Source organism: Phocoena phocoena, chromosome 11 (assembly GCF_963924675.1).
Source record: "Phocoena phocoena chromosome 11, mPhoPho1.1, whole genome shotgun sequence".
In the NCBI taxonomy this organism is placed as follows: Eukaryota; Metazoa; Chordata; class Mammalia; order Artiodactyla; family Phocoenidae; genus Phocoena; species Phocoena phocoena.
In genome coordinates, this window is record NC_089229.1 from 82136185 (window position 1) to 82153098 (window position 16914).

At 42.2% G+C, this 16914-nt stretch overlaps 1 protein-coding gene across 2 annotated transcripts in view; it reads left to right on the forward strand.

Moving 5' to 3' along the window:
• Positions 1-8688: 8688 nt before the first annotated feature.
• The window catches only part of KRAS (KRAS proto-oncogene, GTPase), a 35607-nt gene continuing 27381 nt past the window's right edge, over positions 8689-16914 (forward strand). The window contains exons 1-2 of one of the 2 annotated variants that reach the window (XM_065886537.1): positions 8689-8847; positions 12686-12807. In XM_065886537.1, coding sequence (XP_065742609.1) covers positions 12697-12807 — 111 coding nt within the window. In that variant the 5' untranslated portion in view covers positions 8689-8847; positions 12686-12696. Of the gene's footprint in view, positions 8848-12685; positions 12808-16914 lie in introns of those variants that run through there. The other variant, XM_065886536.1, reaches the window with a different exon arrangement.

Consider the following 16914-nt stretch of genomic DNA (forward strand, 5'->3'; position numbering starts at 1 on the left):
CAAAGTTCATTTGTTTTTTTACTCAACAGATATTTTTTGAGTGTCTACTCTGTGTTCTAGTGGTGGGAATTCAACAGTGAATAGAACAGACACAAATCCTAGCTCATGTATAGCTTAGTCTCTAGTTGGGGGAAGACAGATCATGAACAAATACGTAAGTGAGACATACTGTATGACAGATGGTGATAAGTTCTATGGAGAAAAGAAATGCAAATAAAGAAAAGAAACAGTTCTGAAGTGGAAGTTGCATTTTTAAATTGGGTGGTCAGGGACCTCACTGAGAAAATGATATTTCAGCAAAGACCTGAAGGAAATGAGGGAGTGAATCAGGGGGTGATCTGAGGGAAGGAGCCTCCCAGGTAGCAGGAACAGCAAGTGCAAAAGCTCTGAGGTGAGCATCTGCTGATCTGTCCAGGGAACAAGAGGAGGCCAGTGTAGCAACAAAAGAGGAGGAAGACACACCATTAGGAAGGTAAGGCAGTCTCTCATGGGTCACTTTGAGGGTTCTGCTTTTGAATGAGACGGTAAGCTATTGGAGGTGTTAAACGGAGCAGTGACAAGATTTTATTGTGACTGACAAACATCAGTGGATGGGATACAGTAAGAGTCTGAAGTCACTTAATTGATGACTTCTAGAAGGCCAAGGTACTTTATGGAGCTGGGCTAAGATTTAGTGTCTGAGAAGTTTCATAGTTTTGGTATTTTTTCAAAAAATAAGAAAGGAAGGAAAGAAGGAAGTAAAAAAAGTCAGGTATTGTTGAGACATATACACTTCCATTATAACGACATTATCCATACTCCTGACAAACCTGGTAAATTAAAACAACCTGGGGAACATATAGTGCATTTATAGTCACAATAGGTAGATGATAAATTCTTTGTTTTTGTTCACAGCTTTCCTTCAAGCCAGGACAAGCCCTGCTACCCTGTTTGTCAGTTAAACTGTCAGCAAAATGCACAAAAGTTATATTTGGAAACATTTCCGTGGTGACCTGGGAAGTTAAATTAATTAACATCTGTAAAGGGCTTCAAGAACCTGAAGAACACAGAACTGGCCTAAAAACAAGTTTTCAATTATTGCAAGAAGTATATTATTTGAGGCCAATGTTTTACCTTTGTATATTATCTTAGCGATAATTTCTCCCACACACCATTATCAGTAGATGTCATCTAATATGGACTGTATTAGAGAGCCTGTTCTGAGAAGTAAAACAATAACTTTATAAAAGCTAACCATTGCATTGGCCTTTATTAAATTTGACCCTGTTTCACTAGCAAAAATTTAAGAAAGAGTTCTTTTGAACAGTAGTTCTCAAAGTGTGGCCCAGTTACCCCTGGAGTTTCCAGGACCTTTTTGGGTGTTCTGCAAGGTCAAACCTATATTCGTAACAATACCTAGATGTTGTTTTCTGTTCTCACTTTCATTTCTCTTATGAGTGTATAGTGCAGCTTGCTAGATGCTACCTATGATGTCTAAACAGAGAATGCATGAGCCGATATGAGAATCTAGCTTCTTCTGTTAAGCCAGACATTTAAGAGATTTGCAAACAAGTTAAAACAATGCTACTCTTCTCACTATTTTTAGAAACATAGTTATTTTCACTGGATATTTGACAAGGCAAATAATCTTCCACGGAGACTAGAAGAACTTAGCAAAAAAAAAAAGTGACTTGCTTCTTTCAACTGAGGACATAGGGATACTGAATTAAACACCTAGTCCCAAAGGGTTAATACCCCTAGACTCCAGAATGTTAAATTGATATGTACAAGTAAAGCTCTGTTGAATGCACATTACTACAAATGGAACAGAAGAAACTTACAACTTATCTAATAACTGATTAAGGAGGAGAGACGGGAAGTAGGAAAATCAAGCTTATAATCAATAGGTCATCCAATGAGCACCTCCTTGGGGAATTAAAAGGAAGCAATCTTAAAATATACCTCTGATTTCTAATTTTCTTAAAAACAAAACAAGCATTCAATAAAGTCTTATTGCATTAGGTAGACAGAAATAAAAGCAAGAGACTTTAACTTGCAAAGACCTCACTTAGAGTGGGTTATTAGTTCTTATATTTTCTTTAGAGCAACTTATCAGCAAATCTTTATTAAGTGCCAACTATGCGCTAAGCTCTCTCTGGGCGTTGAGGATTCAGTGGTCTCTGGCTCATGAAATTTATATTTCAGGGGAAGAACAGACAAGCAAACAAATGACCAAGATAATTTCAGATGTAAGTGCTAAGTAAAGGAATAAAACAGGCCACTGTGCTAAAGAGGGATTAGTTGGAGGGCAGAAGTAAGGGAACAGGGTGGGGAGTGCTGATTTGGACCGGGTGTGGGAGAATCTCTCACTGAAGTGGTGGTATTAAGCTGACACCTGAAAGACAGGCGGAGGCTCTCTGGCAGGAGAAGGCAGGAACCAGGCCCTGGGGAGGAAATGAGCTTGATACCTGTGGGGAAGGAAGAGATGGCTAGTGTAGTTGGAGCCTACTGAGGAGAAGGGTCGTGCGTGGTGTGACCCAAAATAGGTAGAAACAACCTCATGAAACATTTGAAGGATTTTGAACTTTATTCTGAGTACAATAAAAAATCTTTGGAGAACTTGAGCTGGTCACATGATTCAATTTGCGTTTTGAAAAGAATCAGTCTGGCTGCTCAACTATGGGACAAGATTCCGGAGGAGAAAGAGTAGCAGCTGGGAGACCCCTTAGCAGATGACTTGTCCCCCTGGATGGGGGACTTGGACTACAGGGGTCGCAGTGAGGAACAGAAGTGGACAGATATGGGACAGATGTGCTCTTTGTTTTAACGAGTGTATATAACTTGTCTGGCTTGTACGAGGAGTTTAACAAATGGTAGCTCTTATGTCACCGCCCCATTCTTAAACACAAAGTTTGAAGAGATTCACCAATTTGTTTTAGTTCACAGGACTAGTAAATCCAGCCAGTGCACCGTTCCCACTCTCACTGGGTACTGTTATACCATCCACAAAACACCTTACCTGAGGTCTTTTTCCTTCTAATGTTTTCTGTCTTTAGCTGCCATTGTAATCTTCCTCAAACATTGCTTTCATCATGTTTACCTTGCTGATAACAGCGTTATATGTATTCATGTAGTTATTGAGTAATTGCTGCGAACTAGGCTTGTACGAGTGGGTGGGGTCACACACCTAAGTTATGGTTCTTGCCTCTGGGATTTTATTTTATTTTTTATTTATTTTTTTAATAGATTTTTATTGGAGTATAATTGCTTCACAATACTGTGTTAGTTTCTGTTGCACACCAAAGTGAATCAGCCATATGCATACACACGTCCCCAGACTCTGGGATTTTAGAATTTACTTGGGGAGACGATTAACCCATATGAAATAATAGAGACAGAGAGAGAGAAGAAAAAGAGATGGCATAATTAAGAAAGCTTTCAAAAAGGAGGAAGGACTTGTTCTAGATCTTGAAAGAGAGAGAATTTTAGCAAAGAGAAGGGCAAAAAGGTACCTGGTGAAAAAAAGGAGCAAAGACATAATATCCTAGCTTTGTGGCACAGAGTGGAGATTTGCCTGAGGAGTGGAAGGCATCTGCTTTGGGAAAAGGTGGGGGATGAAATCGCAGGACAGGATGGTGCTGGACCACGTGTGCTATATAAAGCTGGGAGCCAAAGATTTGGACTTGATGCAGTTATTCAAGATGTATCAGCAAGATTCAGTCTTAGTGAAGGCTTAGCTGGGGCCAGTGATCATTTCCCTCTCTAATTTTCTAAGGTAATTATCAGTCTTTAGGTATTCATTAGGAACTTAGCTAGTAACTCTTTGCACTTCTAAAATATGTAATCTGTATGAGTGCAGCCTCTATGCAGTAGGTGCAGAGTAAATGTTTGATGATGATGAAAGACATGTGTAAGGAAGATTCACTTGGCAACAGCACCTGAACTGAAAAGAAGAAAGTCAGGAGGTAGGGGAGTCCTAAGGAAGCCGTTCTAGAAACACAGGTGTGAAGGAAGGAATGTAGAAGAGGCAGATATGAGAAAACACTAGGAAGTATCACTGCAAGGAACTTGCATGCAGAATGGGTTAAACATTAAGTTTTCAAATCTAAATGTTCTGAAGGATCATGAGAGTGATAAGTGAGATGGAAAAAATTGGGAGAGGGAATTCATTTGGGGAATAAGATGGGGAATTTGGGTTTGGACAGGCATTTGAGATGATGACTGGATATTCATTTAGAAATGATATGGGAAATTAGCTAGAGAAGATGAAGTAACTGTGTAGAGACAGGGCTGAAGTTTTGTTATAATTTCATTCACTACAAGAAATAGAGGCCCTACTATGTGCTAGAGGATGTAGAGTTAAATGGGGCAGGGACTTTGAGAAATTAACAACCTAGTGGAGAAAAAAGATATGTCAAAGAGGAACACAAAAGTCTAATGAAATAAGTGTCCAGAGGAGACTATGTGCTGGGTAAGTGAATTCAATAGCACCTCTTCAGCGGTACAAATTTCCCACCTGAGAAAACTGATGGAGGGTCCATGAGAGCATCCATAGGTGGTTCCTCCTGTTTAACTTTCCCTGCTCTGTGTCCTGCTGCCTGGCCGCCATTGTCTGGATCCAGGATTGGCACCCAAACAAAGGCAACAGTCTCTAAGCAGACATAAAGAAGGCCAGCCACCAATCAGGTGGGCCCATCAGGAAAACTGTGTCCCATAAAGGCCCTCCCTATTGAATAATGAATGACATGCATTCAGATCCTCTCTCTTGGGATGTTTTAAAGGCAACTCACAGCGAGTGGTCACTAGAAGCAGAGGTAGCAGTAGAAGCGGAGACTGTACGAGAAAGAAGCAGGCGGGCGCTGATTCTCGGGAGAATGGCAAAATTACTAGAGTATAGGCAATGGATGCTTGTTAATGAGGGGCTGACCAAGGCACCGGAGCCTGTTGTTGGATCACAGGAACTGCAGTGGATTCCCGGAATGGACAGGAGTTCTGGCTGATGATAGGATACGGTTTTCTAAAGTTTCCTAATTTCCTTTAAATAAACCCTCAGCATTTGCAGTGTTCTGAACATGTCCTGGCATTTTATATCTCATAAGAGCCCAATTAACACAAGGGTATTCCTGTTGTTTTGGCTTTGATTATATCACAGGGTATCCCGTGAAGAAAAGGGTAGTATGATCTTCATTAAGCAAGATCAAAAGGATGCGTGTGTGTGCGTGTGTATACGTGGCTGCCTTCCCAGAAGAGTATAACAGTAGAGGGTAGAAACTTCAGTTACATCTTAGAGCAAGTCTGGAAGCCCCAAGTTTATATTTTTTGTTATTCCCTCTCTCTTTTCCCATTGTGATCACCGTGCGGGCCTGTGCACTTGTCCTTGAGGAGGGCAAAGAAAGGGAGAGCCAGAAAGGCTATTCAGTGCAGCCACTGGGCTTGAGGAATAGAAATCCCCAAAGCTAGCAGAAGGTGCAGCTGCCAAGGAGAGAGGAATTTGAGTAACTAGATCAGAGTTTCTCAATGTCCAGACTGCCAACCACCACCTTAGGATCACCTGGTTGGTTAAAAATGAAGATTTCCGGTTCACCTTAGACCAACTGAATGGAATATCTGGATCAGGGGCCTAGGAACTTGCATTTTTGTAATTATGCCTGGTGATTCATGAAGTGCTTTCTTTTGAGACCCACTGCTCTAAGCCCTGGGTCAAGGAAAGAGTGTGGGGGAGAAGGATGCTTGCTCTGAGAGAGTGCTCAGGACCAAATGGTGGAAAGGCTTGTCATGCATGTGTATCCATTACTGTAGGTGAGAAAAGGAAGAAGAGAGAAAGTGTGTGAGGTGAGGCAGGGGTGTAGAGTGCACAGAACAGAGAGTGGGATACAGGTCTGTTTTGGCAATCCTGAACCCAGATGATAACTGAGACACGTGGATGGATTAGGTTTCTGCTAATGCCAGAATTTTCACACTCAGCATAAAAGTGCTATATAAAGCTTTCCCCTCTTCTATATTACAGTCCTTTTAAGATTTATGGAGCACCAACTACAGGGAGAACATTGTATTAGCAGCTGTCAGAGAAAACAAGAGCTTATCATGTACTTGAAGTTGGACAAAATAAATCTGTGATTTACATTGAAGAGTGACTACAAAGCAACGTACAAATAAGTGCAAATTCATTCACTTAACAAAAACTGTGTCCATTATGTGCAGACTTTTCTAGACTCCCTAGGGTGTGGTTTATCAGAAAGTGATGTGGGTGAGTTTACAGGCAGATTTTGTAAGAAGGTGAACAGAGAGATTACAGAGAATTTAAGGCATTGTGTCTAAGGAAGGATTTAGATTCACACAGTTCCGAAGCAGGGTACATAACTTCACTCATTGAACATTCCATACATTTACTGAGTGCCTATTGTGTTTGTAGCAGTAAGTAAAACAGACAAAAATCCCTGCCCTTATGGAGCTTATATTCTGATGGGAAAGAGACAAGAAAACAAAATAAGTAAGTTATATGGTATATTAGAAGGTGATAAGTGCTCTGGAGAAAAATAGGAAGAGAGGGGGATTCCCTGGTGGCGCAGTGGTTGAGAGTCCGCCTGCCGTTGCAGGGGACACATGTTCGTGCCCCGGTCCGGGAAGATCCCACATGCCACGGAGCAGCGGGGCCCATGAGCCATGGCCGCTGAGCCTGTGCATCCGGAGCCTGTGCTCTGCAATGGGAGGGGCCACAACAGTAAGAGGCCCGCGTACCGCAAAAAAAAAAAAAAAAACCAGGAAGAGAGAGGATTTCGGAGGAGGGAGAGATGCAATATCAGATGATCTTTTGGGAAACTCATTAGAAGACATTTGAACAACGATTTATAAGTAAGTGTCAAAGGAAGCTTTGTGGATATACAGTGTGTTCCAGATACAGAAGCAGCACGTGCAAATTCCCTGCAGAAGCCTGCCTGCATTTTCAAGGAACAGTCAGGAACCAGCATGTAAGTCTGGAAGTGAGGAAGGTGGACTATTGGGTAAGAGCTCAGAGAGGAAAGGAGGCAGGGGTGTCAAATAATTTAAGCCCATGGAGAACCTGGAGAAGATGCATGCTTTTATATTCAGCAGGATGGGAGCCCCTCTGAGTGCGAAGCAGAGGAGCAAACGCGATCTGACATGAAGGATACTTCCTTTCAGCTGTGTGAACTTGGGCCCCATTTCTAACCTCTCTAAATTTGTTTCCTCTTGTGTAAACTAGAGAAAAGCATCGGACTTCATGAGGCTGTTGTGATGATTAAATAAGATGATATGTGCAAAACGTTTAGCATCTACCTGAACTAGAGCAGGTATATTCTTTTCCCTTCCCTGTTTTCCACCTCCTCTCTTCTGCCTCTTCCACCTGGTACCAAGGGCCAGGAGGGGGAGGCAGGACCCAGCCTTGCAGAGTACAGCCCACATAAGGGGTAGGAAGGAAAGGGAACAGTTGGTGTCAGGCCTAGGTTAACAGACTTACTAGTTGGGATTTAACATAACTGTGTTATTCTTCCTGTTCTATGAGGCGGAGTAGAGGGACAGAACTGCAAGTAGAGACTCAGATGGGTGGTCCTATTAGGTATAGGCGCTGGTTTGCCAGGCCTCAATCTTTAGAAGAAAATTCCCCCAAACCTTTCTAGGTAGTTTATCAACGCAGGCTCTGCGCATGCTAGCAGTTTTAATGGTTCCATTGTTTAATGTGTTAACTCCCTGAACGTTAAGTGATTAATTTGTCTTCTAATTAATGTTTGAATGATTCTCCTCAGGTCTAGACTATTAAGGGCACTTCTATTTAAAAATAGTCTGTCGCCTGCTTGTGCTGCCAGGGGCAATAGGTACATTTGAGGTCGCCGTTTTGAGTGACCCTTGATGGCTTCGAAATATCCATAAAAACAACGAAAAACAACAGACCCCCTCCCCCTTAATTAGTGATGAAAGGCTTTGTCGCGTTTGTCTGGGCCTGGGGCTAGGTTCCCAGCCCCAGAGTGTGGAGAATGGTATTCTCCAAGGCGTGCTCAGAAAGCCCCGGGTCGGGGAACTGGCGGCCAGGTCTCTCCGTAAATCACCCAAGTCGCCTCCCACTTTGGGTGACTGCATGTTTATTTACTTGCAGTAAATGATAGTAAATGAATGTGCCCAAGTGTAGGCCGACCCCAGGGGTGGCGGGATCTTCGCAGCTCCACCGTGTGGACCCGAGAGGGGCGCGATGGGGTGCCTGTGGCGTCTCCTGGGTGCGCGCAGCGTAGCGCGCGGCGGCCCGGGTCCGAACCTGCGACTGCGAGCTAGGCGCTGCAGCTGAAGCCTGGGGGCGGGTCCCGCGTGGGTCCGCCGCTGCCCCCTCCCGCCCACCCGCGCGCGCCGAGGCACCGCCCAGAACCGCCCCGCCTTCGCCGGCCGTGCGCCCCCAGCCCTCCACCGCCCCGGCCGACTGCTTCCTCCGCCGGCCCGGCCCCCGCCCCTCCTCCGCCGACCTGGTCCGCCCCCTCCACGGCCAGGCCCGGCCCCCTCCCTCTCCCCGGCAGCGCTCGCAGGCTCGCTCTTCCCTCTTCCCACACCGCCCTCAGCCGCTCCCTCCCCGCACTCTCGTCTGGAGAGGAATCGAGCACCGAGCGCATCGATAGCACTGCCCTCTGCGGCCGCCCGGCCCCGAACTCATCGGTGCTCTCGGAGCTCGATTTCCCTAGGCGGCGGCCGCGGCGGCGGAGGCACAGCGGCGGCGGTGGTGGCGGCGGCGGCGGCGGCGGCGGTGGCGGCGGCGGCTCGGCCAGTACTCCCGGCCCCCGCCATTTCGGACGGGGAGAGAGCGCGGCGCAGGCACTGAAGGCGGCGGCGGGGGCCAGAGGCTCGGCGGCTCCCAGGTGCGGGAGAGAGGTACGGAGCGGACCACCCCTCCTGGCCCCTACCGGGGTCCCGACCCTCCTCTCCGGCGCCGGGCGGGGCCGGCGACGAGTGAATGAATTGGGGGTCCCCGGAGGGGCGGGGAGGGGGCGCGGGCGCGGGGCCCGGGCGGGCGGACGGGGTGGGGGGGGTCTGCCGGGGTAGACGCGGGGACGCGGCGACGCGGGGAATGAGGAATGGGCGGTGCGGGGCTGAGGAGGGTGAGGCTGGAGGCGGCCGCCGCTGGTGCTGCTTCCTGGACGGGGAACCCCTTCCTTCCTCCTCCCCGAGAGCCGCGGCTGGAGGCGGCCGGGGTGAAACTCGCGGGCCGGGCGGGCCGCCCCTCGGGGCGGTCGGGTGCGGTGGAGGTTACTCCCGCTGCGCTCCAGCCTCCCCTCCCCCTCGCCGTCCTTCCCTCTCCCTCTCTCTCCCTTTGCTCCCGCACCTCTTCCTCCCTTCCCAGCACTCGGCTGCCTCGGTTACTGCCTTCTGTGCTGCATCTCGCATCTCTAGGACGAGGGTATAAACTTCTCCCTCGAGCGCAGACTGGACGGCTTGTGGTCCTTTTTTCAGTGTGTAGGGGGATATACGAGTAAGAGAGGAGGTCGCGTTTTGGAAGCGCAGAGGAAAGTGCTTAGAGACCACTGTTTGAGGTTATTGTGTTTGGAAAAAAATGCATCTGCAGCCGAGTTCCTGACTGCTCCCCTCCCCCATGTATGGGCTGTGACATTGCTGTGGCCACAAAGGAGGAGGTGGAGGTAGAGATGGTGGTGGAAGAACAGGTGGCCAACACCCTACAACATAAAGCCTGTACTTAGTGAAAAAGAAAAAGTTAATCCCAGAAGGTCTGTTTTGCTTTGTCAAGTTAAAACACACGCAGCAAACCCGCAAAGCAGAAGCAGGGCTTTTTCCTTGCTAGTTGAGTGTAGACAGCAATAGCTAGAATTGTATTTGAAGTTTAATTTGCCTGTTGTTGTCCTTTCCACTATCTCTTCTGTATTACCCTTATGCGTACATATTTGACCCCCATCCCAGGAGTTATTACCGTACTCCTAAACGGCTGTCACACAATTTTTTTTTTTTAACTGACCTACCAGAAGAGTTAATTGTAGCAATCTGCCAGCCAACTGACTGAAATACTCTTAGGCATGTGCATGTTGTAGTTGAAGTCCTCAAGTAGCCTTCTTAAATCTTGATATCCACCAAAATAAGGGGTTAAGAACAGAAAGGTATTTTCTAATTTTTTACACAATATACATGTTACATTTGTAATGGAAAAAATCATTCGAAAAGAAATCACAAAGGGAAAAAAGTCTGTTCATAATCATCTCAGAATCAACCTTATGAGTGATGTCATTCTTAGGTGACTAAGGTCCAAAATGCTGACTCCGGCGTGTAATAGACTAGAGATGACAAATATGGTTGATAACAATACTGTTTACTTTAGACTGTATCCATCCACAGGCATTCTTGGTTTTAAGAGATAGTAGATGAAATGATAATTCATTTTGTTTTATGACAAAGTGAAAATTCTTTTCCTGAACAGACTGTTCTGTTCCCAGTTACACCGCTTGCTAGCTTTTGTAGCTTTGGGTGAGGGGTCTCCTTCTGGCCTATTGATCATCTTTGGGAACCCAGTTCTCTCTAGTGGGTTTAAATGTTACTTGATTTTTGAAATCCAAGTCAAAGATTTTTTTCAGAAATAACCATTGTAAAGAAGTAGACCAGAAGGTGTGTGTCTTTCAGAATTCACACATGTATGTACAACTAAGCTCTAAGCCAGTATTTGTCCACAGTCTCTCTTAGACTAGCAAACTTACTGGTCATAAGGATCTGGACCCCTTTACACTCTTAAAAGTTATTGAAGATCCCAATTTGGAGTGTGTCAATATTTAGCACAATAGAAATTAAAATTGAGAATTAAAAAATATTAATTCATTGAAAAAAGAAATAATAAGCCCATTACTTGGTAACAGAAGTAGAATTTTTAATGAAAAGTAACTTTTCCAAAACAAACACAAAAATTGTGAGAAGAGTGGCATTGTTTTGCACTTTTGCAAATCTCTAATTATATGGTTTAGTAGACAGCTGGATCCTCACATCTGCTTCTGTATTCAATCTATTATCACACATCTGGAAAATTCTACTGTACACTTGTGAGCGAATAAGAGTGGAAAGGGTAAATCACATCATAGCATTATTGTGAAACCAGTTTTTGACTTCTTGGGCCCTCTCCCAAAGTCTTAGGAATCCTAATGGGTTCCTGGAACACATTTTGAGAGCTACTGTTCTGGGCTATCCAAATTTTATTGGAGGGGTAGGCTGGGCAGGGAACTAGAGGATACATTTTGGTGAGATTATCCTCACCTATCCCATTTGCTGTGGTCAATATTAGGAATGAAAAGGGGGAGCAAACAGGATGTGATACATGTTTGTGGTGGCCCTAGACGAGGCTAGGTGCTGCAGAGCAGGCCAGGGAGGAGCTGTGATACGACAGTTGTCTGGCCTGTCTGCTCTCTGTGAGTAGGTTTAGGAATAGCGTGAAGAGGTAGTTAGTATGTTATCACTTGGAAAAACATATTACATTTGGGGGGGGAGGGTGGTGAGGTGCCTATTGGGATAATTCTTGGTCTTCGGTAAATAGGATGCTGCATGTATATAGTGTTTATATACAATATCTGTACATTCATTAATTTTGAGCTACTTACTCTGTAATAAATTATTGTTCATTGACTGCCATTCTTTCTGCAGTTCACTACTTATTTGTAGTAATATCATGTAGTTATTGAGGGAAAGGAGATTAAAGTAAATAAATTCATTTTCATTTCAAAAAGTTTGAAACAGCTGACTAAAAAAATATTTTCTGTCTTGGCGCCGTTAACCTTACAAGTTTTCGATATTTATTGCTACTGTTGGGAGATGATGTATGAGAAGCAGAGAATAAAAGTCATGTGGATTACTGAGAAATACATCTTTTAAAAATTCTCTCATTAAAAGTGTGCTTGTCTTTAAATATTATATAATTATATTTTTCTTGCGCAAAGTGCTATTTTTCAGCACTGATACAGCATTATAGATTGTGATTGATGATCACATCATCTGTACTGAATAGTTAGTTAAAAATTCTCGAAGTTCTCTTAGTTTTTACACCGTTATTTTCCCCAGCAGATAATGTACAGATTAAAATGTTACCAGGTATCGTCCTTATCTGCTTTGGCATCTCAGTTTTTATTTTCCCAGTATACTGTCCAGCTTTATTTGACAGTCCTCCCCTGACCCCCATCTGATTCTTGCTAACTGTCCAGGAGAACTACTATGATGATGCTTTTTAAAAGTTTTCTGTAGCTGTTGGCCCCAACAGAGGCACTCGGCGTATCCACTGTAACTCTTAGGGGCCCGAGTCGATGAGGAATACTGTGGCGATAGCTGTCAGCAAGTTTTGTGTGGGTGTGTCCTCAGGGTATAGAGCAGTGTGCTTGACACTTGTACTGAGTGAAGTCATGGCCTGCTCCTTCGAGAGCCATTACCTGCTGCCGAAGAGCAGACAGGCTCTTGAGATAGAGCCACCTGAATCCAAGGTAAAAGAACTATGTACTCCGAATGAGTTTTTCTCAAATGCTGATGGAGGAGTTTGTCAACGAAGTACAATTCATTACCAATAGACATCTGTAGTCATCCGGAGTTTTGTCATTGAATTTTGTGAGGTATTTTGAAATAATGTTCCATATAAAGGTGAACTTGTGTTAAGAGGTATTGATAGAGTGTTTGGGTTATATTAACCTCACGTGTGGCACACGTTCTAATTGAGTCACATTTCCATTTTTGTCATAAGGCCTGCTGAAAATGACTGAATATAAACTTGTGGTAGTTGGAGCTGGTGGCGTAGGCAAGAGTGCCTTGACGATACAGCTAATTCAGAATCACTTTGTGGATGAATATGATCCTACGATAGAGGTAAATCTTGTTTTCATATGCATATTGATTTGTGCAGGCCCATCCTTTGGGTACAAAAAAAGGTTTCTCTGATCATTTTCTGTGACTACTCATCACAAGGTAGTTATACTGATAATACTTTTATTAAGTTATCTAAAATGTACTTGGATTTCAAGGCATTACTCTGATATATGAGACACCAGCCTGTTTTCTCTCAGGACAATACTACTATCTGTGACGTTCACTCCGTGTTAGTGTATGTGCATTTTGATTGGAAGTGTATTTCAGAGTTTTCTCACAGGGTGAAAATGTGAATTTACATCTTATCTGTAAGATGAGACATATCTAACAGTCTTTTTTTTTTTTTTAATGTGCCTATTTTTATGGGGTTTTGGTATTTTTTTTGGTATTTTGATGTCACACATAGAGTTGATTTATACTGGTGAAGTGTAATCATTTGATGATTGAATTAAAAACACTGAATTAGTATTTTCATGTTTTCTCTTCACATTGAAGTAGTGGAGAACCTACAACTACCTGATGCATTTTAGAAAGCTCATTCTTTGCGTTTATGTATATGTATATCAGGTGATATGTAAGAATACCATCACCAATCCTTACCTTTGCTTTACAGCCCTTTTTCAATTTATTCAAGACAATGTTAGAATTGTTTTTTTATTACAAATTGATTAATGAATAATTTTCAGACTTTTTCAGTTTCATAAAAATGTACCAAAGGAATGGCCAACAGCAAAATGATAGAATAAAGGCCTAGCAGAGACCTTGAGGTCACGTAGTATGTTTCCCAGTGCCTTCTGGCAGCACTATACTCAGATGATCTCAAGCAGATAAGGATTTATTTAATCCCAAAGACCTGCAGGAGGGAATGGCACACAGCTGTCCTTGTTAACTAATTTCCAGAATGTAATTATTAGCATATTTCATACATAATCTGAATCTTCCTGTGAAGTTTAACATAATATCAGCTCATCTTTGAAATAAATGTATGTTATTAGATTATTTCTTAGACTTCTTTACCCCAGGGCAAGCGATCCTAATCCCTTAGCTTTTTTTCTAGATCTGATATACCAGTTTTTTTAATCAGCTCTGAAAAATTTCCCATAACTTTCTCTGAGTCCCAAGCTGTAGGGTCTAGAATAGGTCAAAAATGCCCTGTTATGGTACTGTGCTGTGTAATGTCTTAAAAAAACACCTTGACTGCACTTAGGTAGGTTCTGAGGGCATTGTTGGCCTTGGGAAGATGTCTATGCAGTGTAGAACTTTGAGGATTGACAAGGAAATGTTCATAAGGAAATGTCAAATATTTCTGGTACTGGAGGGAGAAAAATGAAGAAATAACCCTTATTTACAAAGATCTGATTTAAACATAGAAGCAGCTTTCATTTGGCTTCCAAGTTTAATAATTTGCATTCGTAAAAGGGAAGAATCTAACTGAAGTGGACCACCTATGTAATAGTCTCTCTGTACTTCCTCTTGGCAAGTCAATTCAATGCTAATGGTTTTGTTTATTTTTTACTTTGAGGAGGATTAAATAGTTCACCTATTTCTGAAGCCAAGGTTACTCGTCATCACCATTTAAATTGGAAGTAAAAGGACATTTTAACAGAATTTAAGTTAAGCATGGCAGTTTTCCTGGGATTCTGGAATATGATTTTGATTTTAGCAGAAGTGCCCTCCATCTTTTCTGGAAATCTGAAGAATTCCATTACACTCTGTTTCCTATCAGAGGTCAAGAATGATGTATAAGAATGTGATTTAAAAAAAAAGGTTAGGAAACCTTTTGGTCAAAATTGTTAAAGTGCAATATAAACCTGAAAGAAATAAAGCTAAAAGTCAGTCCTTTATTTTGGGGGAAGGTAAAAAAAAGTTTAGAAACTCAGACCCATTAACTCTGATTATGATTTCTGCCAAACCAGAAACTTGACCCAGGGAAGCATTGATTACCTGTGAACTTTGAAACTGACATTCCGTCACTAGTGTAGCCACCTGGGAAATGGTTATCAGAGATTGTCTCTTATCTCCCAAGTTACAGTGAGTCTCTGAGGGAACTGACACATTGAATTCTTGGTGTAGTTCAACTAGAAGAAAAGCAAGAGAATTTAGTAGTTTATTTTCATAAGTGGTTAAACAAAAATACTGACATGGCGTTTTTGTAAAAAGTTGAAGGGTAGTGGGTATCACTACTGCTGTTAAGTTTCTGGTAGGTGAACAGTGTACGTCAGAGAAAATAAGAGAGGTCATAGACTTGGCACATTTGGAGTTCTCATCAGTTTTTCTGCATTAAACAAATGGACAGAAGTTTAGGAAAAAATTTTAATTAACTAATACCATATTTTCTAGTGGTTTAGAATTTTCAGAGATTTATATTGGGTCGGCCAAAAAGTTCGTTCGAGTTTTTCATGTTATGGAAAAACCTGAGTGAACTTTTTGGCCAACCCAAAACTGTGAGCCAGGTAAGGAAGGTGGTCATTGTTTCTTTCATTTTATCAATAAAAATGGTCTCTGAGAGGTTGTAACTTGCATAAGGATACTTAAGCTAGCAAGTGGTGGAATTTTAAGTTTTCTGAGACCAAGTTAAGTGGAATTTCCACTGCACCCTTGTATAGCTTTTTAAAAATGAAAAATTAGCCTTCAAACTAAAAATATTTAGTGTTGGAGGCCGATTCAGATTATTAATATATCAAAATTTGAACTTAGCCTACTATCTAATGGCATCTTAATAGCAGAGATATGATATAGAATTAGGTATGACATGTAGATGGAGCATGTTTATATTTACACATGATGATCACCTTTACTTCTGTTCTGAAAAGATTTTACCTTTATCTTTTATGAAGCCCACTGAAGAGTTCGAAGAGAGAATGAAGTACCTTGTTAGTGGTGCAGGATTATTAAAAACTCAGTCCCCAAACACAATACCAGGCTAGAAATAGTATGTGTTTTTATAGTTTGGAGATCATGTTATTATAAAAACATGTTCTCTGAAATGTGTTTTCTAAGGTAAAATTTGGTGGAAGCAGAAAAATGGAAGTAGAGATCAGAACTGTCAGTTGGTCAGTTAGCAAATATCTAACAAGTATCTACTGGATACAATATAAAAATAGACATAGAAAGAAGTATTTTTTCCCAGTCTCCAGTTCATTGACATCTGTATGCTTCTGTTAATGTGACATTTCTAATTCAGTCCAAGTATTATGCCCTTCTTTGATGAAACAGTTTTCTAGTCAGTAAGAAAGAATGGAGTCATATTGGATTGATTTGTTCCATCTTTAGTGCTCTGAGCCGTGGAGTGTTTATTCACCAAGATATATCAGTTTCTCTTTAAAAAAATTTTTCCGTGTTAATTATGGAATTGCTGATTAAGGTATTTAAATTATAGAGAGAAAATTTGTAATACGAAATCAGTATTGAAGAGTGGTGTAAGAAAAGCTCTGTTTAATATTGTAAGCTGTTATTTTTCTGTTTTTTTGGTTTTGTTTTTTAACATATGTATCAGTAGTTATTAACAAGGAATAGGTGGTGACTTTGCCCCTTGGGACATTTGGCTAAATCTGGAGATGTTTTTGGCTGTCACAGCTTGAAGAGGGGGCTGCTACTGGCCTCTGTAGTGGGCAGAGGCTGGGGTTCTGTTACTCCTCCTGCAGTGCACAGGAGGGCCCCCCAGCAAATTATCACGTGGTCCAGAATGTCAGCAGTGCTGAGGTTGAGACCCCAATACTATGCGTTACATGTAGCTTTAAACGTCCTATAAATTGTGAGGCTCAAGTCCCTGAATATCGTTTATGTTAGATTTTTTTAACATAGTATAGATTTAAACCTTACATTTTCTAAACTAACAATATGTTATATTAGCTTACACTAGTGTTCTGTTAAAACATTCTGTTTTTAAAACAAGGTACAACACAGCAATTTTGTACATCCATTTCTCTTCAAGACTGTGGCCACTCTTCTCCCCCCCTTTCAAGTGAGTGCCCTCTACTGGTCAACTTATTCGCTTTTATAATAAAAAATGAAACCCTAAGTTTGGATATTTTTTCTTTTTAAACTGTGGGTATAATCAATTTATAACTGTATAAATTTTATTTAAAAGACTTATTTTGTATAACT